This window comes from Talaromyces rugulosus, chromosome I (genome assembly GCF_013368755.1).
Source record: "Talaromyces rugulosus chromosome I, complete sequence".
Classification (NCBI taxonomy): Eukaryota; Fungi; Ascomycota; class Eurotiomycetes; order Eurotiales; family Trichocomaceae; genus Talaromyces; species Talaromyces rugulosus.
In genome coordinates, this window is record NC_049561.1 from 2,514,318 (window position 1) to 2,531,965 (window position 17,648).

Below are 17,648 nucleotides of genomic sequence, written 5' to 3' on the forward strand. Positions count from 1 at the left end.
GCACCGGGCTTTTCGTCCATATGGATACAAGCGACTTGGGGGTTATTATACGGAAGGCGAATGAAAGGGAGACAGAGGATCAGGAAAGACGAAGCGAAAAAAGGGAAAGCACGGCAAAACAAAGCAAAAAAGCCAAGGTCCGATCCCGGCTGTCGCGTTCGTGACGGAGCATGATGCAAGTGGAGCAGGAGAGGAGCGCAAGCGAGGGCAGTGGAGCACGTGAGATGAGACGGGGTGGCATTTGAATGTAATTGGGAAGGAGCCCTGTGCCGATCAGCGCCAGCAACACGAACAGTGCAGGCGCGTGGGTGGTGCAACACTGCAAAACAGGCAGGAGCAGACCCCGTGCAGCGGGGCCTGGGCCAGTCGCGTTTTTATCTGATCCGCCGGTGGGGCGCGCTAGCCAGTGAAAGCCAATGGCGTGATCTAATCAATCTAATCAATCGGCCGCGGACCCACCTTCCTCACCCAGAGCTGCCAGATCAGGCCACTGGCCACAGGCCCGATTTTGGCTCCTGCCGATTTTGCAACCCACACCAGCTGTGCGAGTTCGTATTACGCGATGCTGGATAAATATCAGCACGCGTCCTCTCTCATGGCCGTGTACGTCGCCCAGCCTGGTTGACTGATTGATCTATCTACCGGCCAGCTGCTTTTCAACTTTCAATTTTCACTTTTCACCTTGTGCTGGTGCGATTGTTGCTGTTTGTTAGTGACCGAAATACATGCACGAGGTCTCCACAATGCCGCCGATTGATGCTGCATCGAAGCTCTCCCCTCTACCAGTCACCAAACTGCCCGCACTGGACGTTGTCGACCAATATGTGGTAGGCCGGAAGTGTGCTCCACGTGGACGCAGTGATGCGATTGAGCTGCAGTGCAGCTCAGACAAGTCACTGGCCACGGAGATTATCCAGGGCTATGCAGACTTTATTGCGCGGTTCACGGGCTTGGAAGAAGTTGCTTTCGTGGTTGCCCGAGGCTCGCTTCCGAGCGGAGAGTCGCAATCATCACGCACTATAGTTCATGCAACCCAAGCAGCAAGCCGACATTCATCGGACAAAGATGGCACGCCGTTGTGCTCTTGGCGGGAAATCGACTCTCCTGTTTATAGAAAAGAAGACATTCAGTTCGTCCTGGACATAGACTGGGAAACCCGCAGTAATGAACTCGATTGTGAAACTGATGATGTGAGTGAAAGGATGGCCTTGATCCTCCAAAGCCAAAACTGACCAGGATCTGCACTAGTGCTTCACATTGAACGTCAGGCCTGGCGGCACCGCAGATCGTCTTGAGATCTCGCTTTTATATCCACAGACCCTGATCCCGCATTTAGCTGTCTCTCAACTGCTAAATGTAGTTGCATCATATATATCGGCCTGCCAGAATCGCACTGGTATTGACTCGAGCAATATCCCCGAATCTTCAATATTAAACTTTCCTTCTCTCGCCAAGCCACCGGCACGCAATACGAATTTAAACGATGGCCCCTTTCTGCTGCACGCCGCCTTCGAGGATTGGGCCGCCAGAAAGCCTCATGCTCCGGCATTGGATTTTATTTCTGCCTTTGACCAGCTGGGTACAGCCGCTCAGCACCATACTTTGAGCTATGGCGCTCTCAATACCGCTGCGACAAATCTGGCAATTCACCTGCAATCTTTAATTTCTCCCAAAAAGGGGCCCCAAATTATTCCCGTATACATGTCTACATCACCCGAACTTTATATCTCATATCTTGCAATCCTCAAAGCCGGGTTCGCTTTCTCCCCAATTCCCCTTGACGCTCCAGCAGATCGCACCCGAGAGATTCTCACCGAACTCCAATCCTCAGTTATACTGACCATTGAGGATAAGCTGCCATCTGGCTCATGGTGCCCAGAAGGCCTTTGTACAGACTTGGTTAATGTGACTCAAGTATCGCGATGGAAAGAGCTCTCAAACCAGAACGAACAACCACTGGTGGAGGAGGCTAGATTGAGCACCTTCCATTCGCCAGGCATTGAAGACACCGAGCTTGCCTATCTAATGTTCACAAGCGGCTCGACGGGCAAGCCCAAAGGTGTCCAGATATCGCATCTAGCAGCTGCATGTTCGATTGAATCTCACCTGTCTCAAATTCCTCTGCCACGGGGAAACTTGCGTTGGTTCCAGTTCGCCGCTCCCACGTTTGATCCCTCGCTTATGGAGATCTTTGTCACCCTGAGGAGCGGCGGAACGCTCTGCTCTGCCTCTCGAGACCTAATATTGACGGATTTGGAGGGGATTATCAATGAAATTCAAGCTAATATTATGATGGCGACCCCCAGTCTAGCCGCCTTACTGCGGCCCTTCAAGTTGAAGACTTTGAAATACCTTTGGACGATGGGTGAAAAGCTGAATCGAACTGTCATCAACAATTTTGGTAGTGATGGAGTAGCAGGAGAGACATCGACTTCGAACTTTACGCTGGTCAACGCCTATGGTCCGACCGAAGGTGCAATCAACTGCACATATTTAGCTCACATTAAGCATAACGTGCGCGGCTCCATCATTGGCGAACCTCTTTCAACCTGTTCCATGTTTATTTTGGACCCAAACAGCCATGCCCCGAAGCCTATTTTTGCTGGTTGCGCTGGTGAGCTTGCTATTGGTGGTCCACAGGTGAGCAAGGGCTACATGAATCGACCAACAGAGACCGCCAAAGCATTTGTCGACAGTGCCGAATTCGGACGATTGTACAGGACTGGTGACATGGCCCGCATTGTTTGGGACGAATCCGGCCGTCAGCTCATCGAGTTCTTGGGAAGAATTTCCTCGGACCAAGTAAAACTTAGCGGTCGTCGGGTTGAACTTGGAGAGATCGAGTCTGTGCTAGCCACTGTGAGCGGGGTCTCTGAGGTTGTTTGTGTAGTGTCTCAACGAGAGGCAGGTCGAAGTGGGAGTGAACAAGTCGTCGCCTGTCTTGCTCTCGCCGAAAGGTGTGAAAATGACAAGCCGGATATTGTGGGAAATTGTTCAAGTACCTCCAGTCGCCATCTTAGCTCATACATGTGCCCATCAGCATACTTGTTTTTGAGTCACTTGCCTAGATTGAGCTCTGGAAAAATCGACCGACAAGCAATAAATGCTATATTGCAAAAGGAAGGCACGGAGTTGGGACTTTATTATCCTGAAACGGATGTACCAGCCAGTGATCAAAGTGAATGGGATGTTGCTGATGATTCTGTTCGTGCTTTGGTTATACAAGCTCTTGCCGACGTTGTGGAGGACGATACTTCGAGGATAATGCCGGAGACAAGCTTGTATGCTCTTGGACTGGATAGCCTACGAGCAATGCGCCTTCTTCAGAAACTCCGGGACCATTCAATACATGGCCTTGATGTGGGCGATGTTCTCCGGGCTCAAAATCTCAAGACCCTTGTCTCTAGATGTGCCGAGGCTGCTCGTTCTAGGAAATCAGTACCCAACACAGATTCTCTTGTGAACCTTCATCATAGCCTCGAATCTTTTTCAGGCAAAAATTTATCCACCTGCGCGGACCGACTTGGAATACGCGAGGAACAAATTCACAAGGTCTTGCCGACAACGGCAACACAGTCGGGAATGTTAGCAAGTTTTCTGCGCAGTTCATCAGAGACTGAGAACTCTGCCCCTGCTTACATTTATCACTCTGTGATTCCAGTTAGTACTGGTATGGATCTTGACCGATTGAAAAAGTCTTGGGATACCGTCATTCAAAGCTACGATGCATTTAGAACAGTGTTTTGCTGGTTAGACGACGACATGTCGCCTTTTGCGCAGTGTATACTTACATCGGATGCATTCTCTGAGCCTCGTTGGAATACTTATTCTGTCGTCCAAGGCGAAACATCAGAAGAAAACACCGTCCAATTGGCGCTTGATAATGCCGAACAAAACATAAATATCGAGAAGAACCCTTGGCAAATGTCCTCGGTCACTTCGGACCACAAATCTTCCTTAATACTTAGCATGTTTCATGGAATTTTCGATGGCGGTTCACTACAGCTCCTGCTGGAAGATGTGTTTGCTATTTATGAGGACAGACCACTCTCATCAAGAACATCCTTAGAGCATATTGTGACACACCACTTTCAGGCCGAACATTCAAGCACTACCAAGTTTTGGGAAACTCACCTGGAGGGCTATTCGCCTGTTCAGTTTCCTGCTCTAACCGCCAATCGTCCTTCATCTTCGCCAAAAACCGATGCTATCGAAATTCCTTCCGCTATTGGCTACAACGATCTAAAAAGTGCCTCAAAACTGATGGGTGTCACAACACTATCTGTTCTCCAAGCAGCGTGGGGATCTATCCTGCTGGCATACTCTGGAACTCGAGACCAAGACGTCGTCATGGGCAGTGTGGTATCTGGAAGATTAGATGTTGAGTCCGAAATCTGCATCGGGCCCACTTTCACTACTGTTCCTATTCGAATTCCCCTGGCAAAAATCCCAAAAACTGGAGAAATCCCCGATAGCTTGTCAGTGGCACGTTATCTAACTTTGTTGAATGCGGAGACATTGTCCTATCTTCAACCTCAACTCGGATCAGTAGTTACGGCAGAGGGGCGTCTTCCGTATGATACTCTTCTAGCCTTCCAAGACTTCAACGGCGGATCGAATTCTTCCCAGGATTTCTGGCCGTATATAGACCACCCTCCAATGACCAATGATTTTGCTGTGATGGTTGAAGTATGGCCAAGTCATGACTCGAGCTTGATTCTCAGGGCCACATTCAAAGACACAGTCATGGACCAAAGTACGGCTAAAATTATGCTTTCTCAAATGAGTAACATTATTGCCTCGATTGTGAACAGACCGCAAGAAAACTTTTTGCATACACCTTGCATCGACGATGCCGCTTTGAAGTCTGCACTTGTCCCGGCTGAGTTGTACCACAGTGAAATTCCAGATGACGTCTATATTCATAGTCAGTTTGAGGCTCATGCAAGATCAAATCCTGACGATATCGCATTGCTCTATAGAGCAGATGTTCTTGACGAGACGAGTCCTACCAATATTTCTTGGACTTACCATGAACTTGACTCAAGATCTCAGTCCTTGGCGAATTATCTTATTTCAGAGCATGGTCCACTAGCAGGTTCTGTCATCCCCATGTGTATCGAGAAGAGCCCTGCGCTGTATGTGGCTCTTCTCGGAATCCTGAAGGCGGGCGGAGCGTGGTGTCCCGTTGACGTTTTCTCACCACCACAACGTCGTCGTGACCTTATAGCACGCACGGGAGCAAAAGTCCTCTTGACATCTAGTATTGACTCAGTACAACATGATACATCTGTACCTGATGGCGTCCAACTTATCGACGTGTTTCGCTTCACCACTAAATCGCATTCTGTGCACATCGAAGGAAACGACATTGTTGACGCGCCATTTGCTAAATCAACCGATTTGGCGTACTTGATTTGGACGAGCGGTACAACTGGAGCTCCCAAAGGTGTTCCGATTACGCATTCTGCTGGGGTCACTAGCATAAAATCACTGCTGAAGGAAATCCCGAAGAGCATTAATGGAAGTGTCCGGTGCTTGCAATTCTCTCAATACACCTTTGACGTCTCGATACAGGACATTTTCTACACATGGAGTTGTGGTGGTGTATTGATCTCTGCACCTCGAGAAGTCATGCTAGGCTCATTTGCTCAGCTTGCCAACGTCACCAATGCGACTCATGCGCATCTGACCCCGGCTTTCGCAGCTGGGGTTCAGAGGAGTGCTTGTAAGACCTTGGAAGTCGTAACAATGATTGGAGAGAAGCTTTCGCAGCCTGTCGCGGACGACTGGGGTCGAGATATGCGAGCATTCAATACTTACGGGCCAGCGGAAGTGACCATTGTCTCAACTGTTCGTGAATTCGGTAATCAGCACAAGACTGTCAAAAGTGCCAATATCGGCTGGCCCCTTGGTTCCGTTTCAGCTTTTATTCTTTCGAATGATAAGTTACTCATGAAGAATGCCGTTGGAGAGCTTGCTCTGGGCGGTCCGCAGCTCTCCCCGGGGTATCTCAACCAGGAAGAAGTAACCAACGCAAAATATCGGTGGAACGACGAGGCCTCGCAGATTCTTTACCATACCGGAGATCTTGTCCGTATGTTATCAGATGGATCAATGGAGTTTATTGATCGGTTTGACGATCTCGTGAAGCTCGGCGGCATCCGCGTGGAGCTCAGTGAGATCAGTTACACTCTCGGTAACTCGCACCCATTGGTGGAAAGTGTCGAAACTGCTGTCATGAATAGGCCGGATAGGCCTGTTAAAGTAGTTGTTTCCTTCTTGTCGGCGCCTGGTGCTGCGTCAAACACTGAACAGAACCAGAACATTCTGCTTAACGAGACAGCCATTGGAGTGGCTCGATCAGCCAAAGAACGCGCTTCAGCAAACCTTCCTGCTCATATGATTCCATCTGTCTATTTGGTTGTCCCGTCCATCCCACGAACACAATCTGCAAAAACAGATAGACGTGCCCTTCAAAATATTTATGCTAAGTTTGACATAAATCATTGGGAGGAATCATTGAAACAGATCGACGACGAAGCACCCCAGATGGATATATTGAATTCCAACTCCCCTGAAACTAGAACGGTTATCTCTATTATTTCCTCGCTTACTAATGTCTCTGAATCGTCGATCACTGGACCTAGCCGTCTTGGAAGTCTGGGAATTGACTCTATCCGGGCTATCAGATTAGCATCCCGCTTAAACGAAGCCGGCCATCAGCTTTCGGTTGTCAGTGTCCTTCACTGCCAAACAGTTCACGACCTTCTGGCACTTGTGGATTATTCATCCAAAAAGCTTGAAAGCAATGGACTATATGACCTCGAGACGTTTAACCACCAATGGTACAGTGTAACAGCCGCCGCGGTCTCGGACGATTTCCTTGTTGCACCAGCCACGCCAATCCAGGAAGCTCTTTTGAGTGAAACTATGGGAACGTCAAGCATGTACTGGAGTAATCACTTTTTTGAGCTTGAGCCGTCAGTCGATATTGCAAGGCTGAAACAAGCCTGGCATAATGTGTGTCTGAAGAATGAAGCCCTACGGACCGGGTTTATTCCTCTTGCTGAGATTCAAGAGCAAGTTCCCGGACAATCGGAAAATTTTTCCATGTTGCAAATAATTTACAATGAGGCTCAACTCGACTGGGAGTCCGTTCGATGCACAGGAAATGACTATCGAGCGTTGTTGCAAGAAAGACTAAATGCAATTATGACCACTCACCAAGACAGCTATTTCAGACGAGCTCCCTGGGCAGTCACAGTATTTGATAACAATGCGGATCGCGTCATGGTACTCACTATTCATCACTCTATTCATGATGGTTCATCCCTGGAGTTCATTAGGGACGATGTCCGCCATGCCTACTCGTCAAATGCCCCTTCGAGGCCTCAGTTACAGGATGGCCTATCTGTCATTCTGTCCACAGAAGAAAAGAGGAATGAAACTGAAAGCTTCTGGAAAGCCGAACTAAAGGAATATGCGGATCTCGAATTCCCTCTTTGGCCTAATCTCACAGGGAAGAGAGCGAGAAGTGGGACGACTGAGCCACAGCGCAAATTCATGTCAGAAAGCATTTTCCTGGCAGATTCCACGTCCACTCTCCGTTCAAAGGCTGCCGACCTTGGCGTCTCATCAATTGCGTCTATTATAAGAGTTGCATGGGGGATTGTCTCCCTGAGCTACTTTGGTACTCCTGCAGCTGTGTTTGCTGAAACCCTATCCGATCGCGTGCTAGACGCAGACATAGACAAGACCATTGGACCGTTCATCTCAGTTATTCCAGTGCCTTTCCATCCAAAGGGTACAGTGCGAGAGGTTTTTGTAGAACAAAACCGCCTCTCATTGAATTCCTGGAAGTATCGCCATGTTCACGCCCGTGAGGTTCGCAGAATGTTGAGGAGGCCTCGCAGCGAACCACTGTATCCTGGCATCTTTACGTTTCACTCAACTAGCGAAAAACCATCAAACCCAAACCCCCACATTTGGACTGAAAAGGAAGATGAACTTGGATTGAATGTTGAACATCCGCTGGCACTCAATGCTTATGAGGAATCCGATGGTTCTCTAGTCCTGGAAGCGTCGTCTTTGGCAACAGTCATGAGCCCCGAACAGTTGAAGCTGTTTGTTGGTCAAATCGAATGTTTGATCGGGATTATGTTAGAACATCCAGATGCATTAGTTACGGAGCTCTCTAGGTTCATGTCTAGCGGTTTATTGTCAGTTTCCAAACCGCAAGTCAGTCGCGAAGAAAAGGAAACAGTAACTTTGAGCCCAACACATTTGTTCGAAACTCATGCGGCTCAACACCCAGAATGGACGGCCGTCGAAGTGGCAAGCTCAATCACTGAGAGTCATATTCAAAAAGAGTTCATTACGTATGGCGAGCTCAACTCCAAAGCGAACAAAGTCGCTGCCTACCTTGATTCACAGGGTTTTCGAAACAGGATAATCGCTATCTGCGCTGGCCGGAACATTCCCTCATACTCTGTTACCCTGGGAATATTCAAGTCCGGGAATGCCTATTTGCCAATCGATGAAGGACTTCCAGATGACCGCAAGGCCTTTTTGGTTGAAGACGGCAATTGTCCCATTGTTTTCACGGAATCCGCGTTTGAGGAAACATTTGCAAATGTTCCAGATTCGTGTCAGGTTGTGTGTTTTGACCAGTTAGCTTTTGAAAATACATTGTCAAGTATGCCTTCGGATCAAAAGGTGTATCCTGTGAACCCTGACGATACTTGTTACATTCTCTACACATCGGGTTCCACCGGGAAGCCAAAGGGTGTGATAGTTACTCAGGCTAACTTTGCTTCTTTCATGGAATCATTTTCTGAATTTGTTTGTAGCGCTGCACCCGATACTCTCAAACTCGGGGGAAAGGGCCGTTGGTTAGCCCAGGCCAGCAGAGCGTTTGATCCCCATCTTGCAGAAATGTTCTTGCCATGGCGGTTCGGCATGGCAACTTGTACAGGGCAGCGAACACTACTCATGGATGACCTTCGATCGACACTCGTCCAGTGGGATATAACACACGCAAGTTTCGTTCCCTCTCTTCTTGATCAAACCAACATTCTACCCCACCATTGTCCCAAGCTGAAATATCTCAGTGTCGGAGGTGAGAAAATCTCCCAAAGAGTGTTGGATACTTGGGGTTCAGCCCCTGGAGTAGCTCTTATCAACGCGTATGGGCCTACGGAGGTCACTATTGGGTGCACATTTGCAAACGTGGACGAAAATACTACTCTTAGGAGCATTGGCTCTCCACTTTCCTCGTGCGTTTGCCACGTATTGCTTCCTGGTACCTTCGACTATGCTCTCCGCGGCCAAGTCGGGGAACTTTGTTTTACGGGAAGTATCGTTGCAAAGGGCTATTTGAATAGACCAGATGCCGCGGGCTTCGTGACAGATCCGCATGGTACGAAGATGTACCGAACCGGAGACATAGGGCGTATGATGCCGGATGATAGCATAGAGTACCTCGGCCGGGGAGACGACCAAACAAAAATCCGTGGGCAAAGATTGGAGCTAGGCGAAGTATCAGAAGTTCTTCGCCGCTGCTCTCAAGTTCCGATTGATGTTGTCTCCATGATTGCAAAACACCCGGCTCTGGCTAGGAACCAACTTATCTCATTTGTCGCCCGCGCAGAAAGTCGAAAGATGGATGAGGGAATCGATCTTTCGATTGTTAGCTCTGACCTTACAACAATGGCAAGGGATCTCCAGGATGCATGCAAAAGCAAACTTCCCGGCTACATGGTGCCCGAGATTGTGCTTCCTGTTACACACATTCCTCTGGCTGCGATGTCCGGAAAAGCCAATACTAAACAGTTGCAAGCTTTATTCTGTGATATTCCACTACCTCAAATTCTCGCTGGAAATCACTATTCCGGCAACAAAGCCTTGGAGGCTTCAAGCCGTGCACTTACGGTCGATGAAGAGGCCGTTGTGACAGAGATTTGTAGCACAATTCCGATAGACCGATCATCCTTGAAGCATCAGACGAACATATTTGAAATTGGAATTGATAGTCTTAGTGCAATCAACTTGTCTGTCCGTCTTCGCAACATTGGCTACAATGCTTCGGTGGCTGTGGTCATGAGCAATCCCGCGGTTGAACAGCTTGCTCGCCTGCCAAAACGTTCGGAGCAATCATTCACACATATTTCTGAGCACGAGTTGAAGGAAAGGCTGTCCAGACTAAACTCTGAGTTTTTGAGCCGACCTCCAAAAGGTATCGATACGACTCAGGTAACCATCAGACCATGCCTTCCTCTACAAGAGGGACTCGTGGCTCGTTCGATCAACGACGACAGCACGCAGCTCTATGTCAATCATATTCTGTTGAAGCTTAATGATTCTATTGATTCGACGGCGCTTAAATCTGCATGGCAGTCCACGGCAGACCAAAGTGATATCTTGAGGACTGCATTCTCTGCACTCGAATCCGAAATAGTCCAAATGGTTTTCGCGGCTGAGTACCATCGTATTCACTGGACAGAACAAGAATTCACCAGCTTTGAGCAGGGCATGTCAGAAATAGAGAGCCAACGAGTAACTATATCCAGTGAGATTATCCAGAACATCACAACGACTCCACCAGTACGATTCCGGCTCGCCAAGTCTACGCAGATTGGAAATCCCTGGATACTCATGATTTCCATCCACCACAGCCTTTACGATGGTGAGTCATTTGTGATGTTGCTTAATGATGTTGCAACTCGCTATGCAAATGGAAGTCCACCTGAGCGAGGATCGCCGTCCACATTCGTCGAGCATGTTTATTCACAGAACTTCGAAAGATCCAAGACTCACTGGACGCGGGTCTTGTCCGGTTGTCAACCCACTCTATTCAGGAATGACGCTTTTGTTACCGAAAAATCGGCTTTCTTAAATCATACACTTTCAATAGCTCTCTCGGATATTGAAAGCTGCTCGGCTGGTCTTCGAGCGACTGTGCCTTCGTTCATGCAAGCCATTTTTGCCTTGTTACTTGCTGACACTGTCAATACATCGGATGTAACATACGGCCTCGTACTCTCCGGTAGGGCTGCGTCGGTCTCTGGTGCGGAGTCTGTACTTCTACCATGTATTACTACAATTCCAAGTCGCCTCAATACTCAAGATATTGGAACAGTCGAGGAAACAATTGAATATGTGCAACGGGCCTCTGCCCTGTCTCTTGAGTATCAACATACGTCCTTGAGACATATCCAGCGCTGGGTCAAGTCGGAGACTCCCTTGTTTGACTGCTTATTCTCCTTTATTAAAACTGCAGAGCCGTCGAGTCACGGTCTCTGGGAAGAGTTGAACAGTGAAATGCCGGCAGATTATCCTTTCGCAATGGAAGTAGAAGCAGATTCGGCGAGCAACAAAATCCACATTCATATCGGGTTCACACCGTCATTTGGACAGCCATCCCGAGCAGAAGACATGGTTGGGAAAATGGATTTTGTTCTGTCGAAACTTATCGCGAGAGAGTCAATATCGTTGAAGGACTTCAATCTTTCATCGCCTACTGGGTCTCGACCAGTTCAGAAAAATTGGGATGATAACAACTGGTCGCCAGTAGAAGTTAAGATTCGTGAGATAGTGGCTCAAGTCTCTGGCTTGGATGAGAATGACATCTCAAAGGGGACTTCTTTCTTGAGTCTTGGTATTGATTCGGTCACTGCAATTCAGTTCTCTCGCAAACTTCGTGCCACCGATATATCGGTGTCTTCGGCAGACATAATGCGTTTCTCTTGTGTGGGAGCATTGGCTCTACATGTTCACCAAAAGGCATCTGAAACTGCTGTGGATTCTCCAGAGATCGTCAATGTGGATGTGCAAGAACTCAAAAAACATGCATTGCAGGTTCCCTTACTTAGCTCGACGGACTCGATTGAAACGATTTTCAAGTGCACTCCATTGCAGTCATCCATGATAACACAAACTCTGGGTTCGGATGGAAGTGTTTATATCCACCCGCACGTCGTCAGGCTTTCTGACTTTGTAGATACCGACAAGCTGAAGACCGCCCTTTCCCAAATCATTGCCGCCAATAGTATTCTGCGCACTTCCTTTCTGCATGTTCTTGAGCCAGAAAATTCATGGGTTGGAGCAGTCCATACTGACTTTCCTATTCGTTGGCACGAAATAACGCTTCCAGTTAATTCCGACGTGAGCACTGAGATGATGAAAGTTTTGCAGTTGAACGAGGAATCTGCATTCTCTGTTCCACCGCTTCGGCCGGTGCTCATCCACCAGGGTAATGAGCGGATCTTTGCCATTATCATGCACCATGCTTTATATGATGGTGTTTCCCTTCCATTTATATTTGACGACTTGATACTCGCATACCAAGAGTCTTCCCTACCGGAGCGTCATCAGTTCGCAGATGTTGCCCATCGATTATTAGAAGGTCAAGCGGATTCCTGTGATTTCTGGGTTCAAAAATTAGTTGGCTATGACGTTGTGGAATTACCACCTCTTCAAGAGGTGCAGTTCTCAGAAACTCTGTTCCTGTCTGAGTTTGTGGTTGAGCTTGGTACTCCTACCATCCTCGAGGCTTGCAAGGCAATGGAAGTTACAGTTCAAACCATTGCTCTCTTGGCATATGCAAAGGTTCTTGCCAAATTGTTTGGCAGAAATGATGTCGTCTTTGGCCATGTCCTCGCGGGACGTTCGCTCTCCGGTGTAGAGAGTGAGCATATCATCGGACCTCTTTTCAATACAGTTGCTCAGAGAGTGACACTTGGTCCAAAACTTATGAGCAACCGTGAAACACTACAATACTTGCAACAGTCTACAACCGATGCACAAGATCACCAGCATGCATCTTTGCGCACTGTTCAAAACTCCCTTCGGCAGATTGATGGCTTTGGGGCAGCTTCGCTATTTGACACTCTGTTTGTCTTCCAGAAGAGTGCACTGGCCTCGGGGGCCTTGCTGGAGGAAGATAAGCTGTGGGCCCCTTATGTGGAGGAGGAGGATTCGAATGCTTCACAGGTCGAGCACAAGCTAAATATCGAAATTGATCATGGTGATAACGCCGTGGTTTCCAGAGCTTCGTGCAAAGGTCAATTTCTGACACACGAAATTCTTGACAGTCTTCTGAAAGGTTTCAATCAAGCTTTTTGTGATATCATCAATTACCCTACGCGCTGCGTGCTTGATATTCCAGACTATTTTGACAGAATACCGACGCTTATCGTATCGTCAAGTTCAAACGAACGAGTTACGATCGACTCCGAGGCACCTATCCACGAACCAACCGTGCAACGCATATTGTCTGAGATTGCCGGGTTGCCTGTAGAAACTATTCAGCCCAACACAAGCATCTTTAGTATTGGTTTGGATTCTCTTTCCGCAATTCGAATCGCTTCGCAATGTCGAGAACAAGGCTTGACAGCCGGTGTTGCCGACATTCTCCAGGGAAATACACTTCGCGGTATTTCCTTGAGGATTCGGATTAATTCTCAGAAACATGAGGCGTTGCAAAAGCCTCTAGTTACTGACTACACTGACGTTGAGGAGAGCGTTCTCATCCACCTAGGGATCACGTCTGATAGGGTTGAAAATATCATTCCCTGTCTCAGCGGACAAATGTACCACCTTGCCTCTTGGCTACAATCTGGCAGGACTCTTTTCGAACCTGCGTGGTCATATTCTTGCTCTCAGCGTATTGATGAAGATCGCATGAAAGACACTTGGTCAGAGCTGCGACAGAGACACCCAATCCTTCGAACTTGTTACGCTGCCGTGTCTTCGTCAGAGGCACTACAAATTGTTTTGAAGACTGCTAACCGGGATGATGAGACTTTTAAGGTTGTTAAATACTCAACAAACTTGGTTGAGGCCGCCCAAACCCAAGCGAAAGAAGAAGCCTTACATCCATCTTCCATGGCGACACCGCCAGTCCGATTACGTTTGTTGAAGGCGAACGATCGGGATGGGGTCATTCTTATTATACACCATGCTTCATACGACGCTTGGTCAATGCCCATTCTCGTGGACGAATTAGCGGCCAAGTATCAGGAAAAGACTGTCGAGTCAAATCCGGACTTTTCATCCTTTGTCCAGTTTACTGTCAATTCTCTAAAGGATGTGGATGATACTGATTACTGGAACTCTGTGGTTGGGAGCAGCACTTCAACTGTGATTAAACCTTCATCTACAACTACCACGGATTCCGATACAGAAAACCAGCAGCTCTTCGTAGGAGGCTGGGAAAAGGTGCGAAACTTGGATCATCTAGAGCGGGTTTGTCGCTCGTCGGGCATCAGTCTTCAGAGCCTAGTTCTCCTAGCAGTATCTCGTGTGTTGGGTCGTCTGACGCAGACTCCATCTCCAACTTTTGGTTTATATCAAACCGGTCGCTCAGCAGCTTTCTCTGGAATCGAGAGGCTGACAGGACCATGCTTGAATGTCACGCCATTCACTGCGAGAGATATTTTGGAGGATGATAATCTTGCCAGCACCCTTGAGAAAGCTCGCTCCATCCAGGCAGACCTTGCCCATCGGGTCTCTTATGAGCAAAGCTCGCTTCGTGAGATTCTTAACCTTTGGAGCAGTAGAAACGGCACAGGGTCGTCTCTGTTCAATGTCTGGGTGAACCTGCTTTGGACACAGCAGCATACATCAAGTGAAACAGCTTCTAATGGCGAGGACAAGAATTTATTCGAGCCACTAGCTATTGGAGTTCCAACAGATTTCATGCCGCAATCGCGGTTTGCAAGACCAGATGCTTCAGAGACATCTGTCGCCGGACTGGATACGTCTTACCTTCCGAAAGAAAACATTTTTATTGACATTGGGCCGGATTCGCGCACAAATACTATTGGTTTTGGGGTTCGTGTTGAAGGGGGGTTGATGGAGGAATCAGAGGCGGAAAGGTTGATAACGGATGTTGGTGAGGAAATTGAGAAGCTTGTCAATGTTCTTGGTTAAGGCAAGTTTGGAATTTGGATAAATGTAGATTGTACTTTAGAAATATCTCCTTGTTATTAGATGCTCAACTTAGCTATTTTTTAATGTTTTTAGTTACCATACAGCCTTTTTTGTATTAAAGTTTTAAAGAGATTACTATAAGTTAATCCAGAAAAATATGAACTGATTGATCATTTTACCTAGCATCAATAGTTGACTAACCCACTTATTTCTGCAGTAATATATCTGTAACACCATTTGAAAGGAGCGAGACTCCGCTAATGCCCCTGTTCCCCGCAACTCGATCTACATTAATTAAGCTTAAAAGGTCACGGCTTTGAAGAAACAGTTACTTTATAGAATTAGTAAATAGATTGCCATGCATGGAATGTATCAGTCTAAAACACCTGTTGAAGTTACATTTCCATACCCGGTAAAAGTTGGTTGGTTGCATGTAGTTGACATAAACAAGTAGTTGGGTACCTGCATAATAGAAATATTATAAGCGCTTAATACCCGGCCTCGTTTCAAGTCGGCCCTCTTTTTTTTCTCGCGGAGTACCGGCTTGTCGAATCTTTACGAGCTGTTGATTTGGATATAGTACTTTTAATTTGATGCAAGGCATAGTCGATCTAAGTCTACGTACTTTGCTAATTTCCCTCTCTGGGTCTTGTCTAGTATAAATATCAAGTTGGATTCTCATTTCAAGTTCTTTTTTTTCTTCTATCTCGACAAGAGTTCTTCTTATTCAGAAGCAATTGAATATCAAACATGAAGGCCGAAACACTCGCTGCGATTTTGTCTGTGTCCGGGGTCGCCTTTGGCGGCCCGCTCAAGAAGCGTTCTGGATTTCAATGTAATTACACACACACCTTCACAGCATTTTTTTTAAAGCGTATGACAGTTTTAACGCAGTCTTTTCTAATCAACAGGGTTCGGCGCAAACGAGTCTGGCGCAGAGTTTGGAGAAGGAAACATTCCAGGAGTAGAGGTATATACCTCTTTTTTTTTCTTACATAAATCCATTAGGAAGAAATTCTGCTAATACAGGTTTTCTTAGGGCACCGACTACACGTTTGCCAACACAAGCGCTATCCAGACGCTCATCGATAGCGGGATGAATATCTTCCGTGTTCCTTTCCTGATGGAACGTATGGTTCCGACGTCGTTGACGGGGACTCTTGACTCTGCTTATTTTCAGGGATACAATGAGGTGGGTATTTCAAAAAATTATTATTCAAGATTCACGCTAACTAGGGAAAGGTGATTAATTACATTACCAGCAAGGGTGCATGGGCGATACTCGATCCTCACAACTATGGTCGATAGTGAGTTTTACACGCCTGGATTCATGGCATGGGTTTTGCTAACAATAAGATAAATAGCAACGGAGAGATCATAAGCTCTACAGACGACTTTGGCGCGTTTTGGAAAACCGTTGCGTCGCAGTTTACCAACAACACCAAGGTCATCTTTGACACGAGTATGTCCTACATATCACAGATCTGTTGTATACAAAATTAAATAATTTTCTAGACAATGAATACCACGACATGGACGAATCCCTCGTCGTCTCGCTCAACCAGGCCGCCATCGACGCCATCCGTGGCACCGGCGCAACCTCCCAGTACATCTTTGTCGAGGGCAACTCGTACACCGGCGCCTGGACCTGGACAACGGTAAACGACGACATGAAATCCCTGACAGACTCGGTCGACAACCTGCTCGTCTACGAGATGCACCAATACCTCGACTCCGACGGCTCCGGCACATCGGTCGACTGCGTCAATAGCACTATTGGCGAAAGCCGTGTTGAGTCGGCTACCGCATGGCTGAAAGACAACAACAAATTGGGGTTCTTGGGCGAGTTTGCCGGTGGCGCCACTGATACCTGTGAGACGGCTGTGAAGGGATTGCTGGATCATTTGTCGAGTAACACGGATGTCTGGCTGGGAGCCTCGTGGTGGGCGGCGGGTCCATGGTGGGCGGATTATATCTACTCGATTGAGCCGCCGACGGGGGTTGCGTATGAGAGTTATATTTCGATTTTGGAGGCTTATTATCCTTGATTTGTTTCAATATGGTAGTAGCATAGGATGGTTCTAAGGTTGATGTATATCTTCAAAGTTCAAACACGGCTAGCGTGATATCCAATGCTAGCCCTAGGACTCACCTCAGAATAATCTCAGAGGCAAAATTATATAGTGTGAATACCATTGGTAAATTTGAACGGGAAGTAGAATACATAGGAAGCTGGTATTATGTATCTATATCAATTACTCCATAAGTTAGTAATAATACAACACACCTCCCTCTATCACACAACATGCTTGCACCAGTATACAGCCTTTCACGGGCACCAAATTTCTCAATTTCAGTTCTTCTATTAATGAATGCTGATCACTTTTTACACGTCTCAGAACTCGAGCCAGTGTATAAGAGGCTAACAGACCGATCAGGCAGCAGGAATAAAATGAACGCTTTTTCAATGTTTCAAAACTCGGGCCGAGACACACCGAGGGGCCCGAAGAATTAATTCCTTTGTTTCAAGACAACACCAACCAGAAGCGGTGAAGAATCAGGTATTTGGTCGTACAGAGAAGATTGGATGAAAAAAAAAAAAAAAAAAAAAATATGGCTTTTGGCTTGGCGAATTATTTGGGGCATAATCCATGGTAATAATATGTGACGCATTAATTCTCCGCCAAGATCAGCAGATCAGCATGTTGTGCAAC

At 47.2% G+C, this 17,648-nt stretch overlaps 2 protein-coding genes across 2 annotated transcripts; both read left to right on the plus strand.

The window, feature by feature from the left end:
• Positions 1-725: 725 nt before the first annotated feature.
• Positions 726-14,934, plus strand: TRUGW13939_00857 (uncharacterized protein; the record flags this gene model as incomplete). The annotated part of the gene is made up of 2 exons (XM_035484063.1): positions 726-1,190; positions 1,249-14,934. 2 exons carry the CDS (start codon positions 726-728, stop codon positions 14,932-14,934), a joined length of 14,151 nt encoding a protein of 4,716 aa, XP_035339956.1.
• Positions 14,935-15,684: 750 nt separating this feature from the next.
• TRUGW13939_00858 (uncharacterized protein) lies at positions 15,685-16,982 on the plus strand (the record flags this gene model as incomplete). The annotated part of the gene is made up of 6 exons (XM_035484064.1): positions 15,685-15,769; positions 15,846-15,904; positions 15,974-16,126; positions 16,177-16,241; positions 16,299-16,396; positions 16,450-16,982. The coding sequence occupies 6 exons, from the start codon at positions 15,685-15,687 to the stop codon at positions 16,980-16,982; spliced, it is 993 nt and encodes a 330-aa protein (XP_035339957.1).
• Positions 16,983-17,648: the final 666 nt, after the last annotated feature.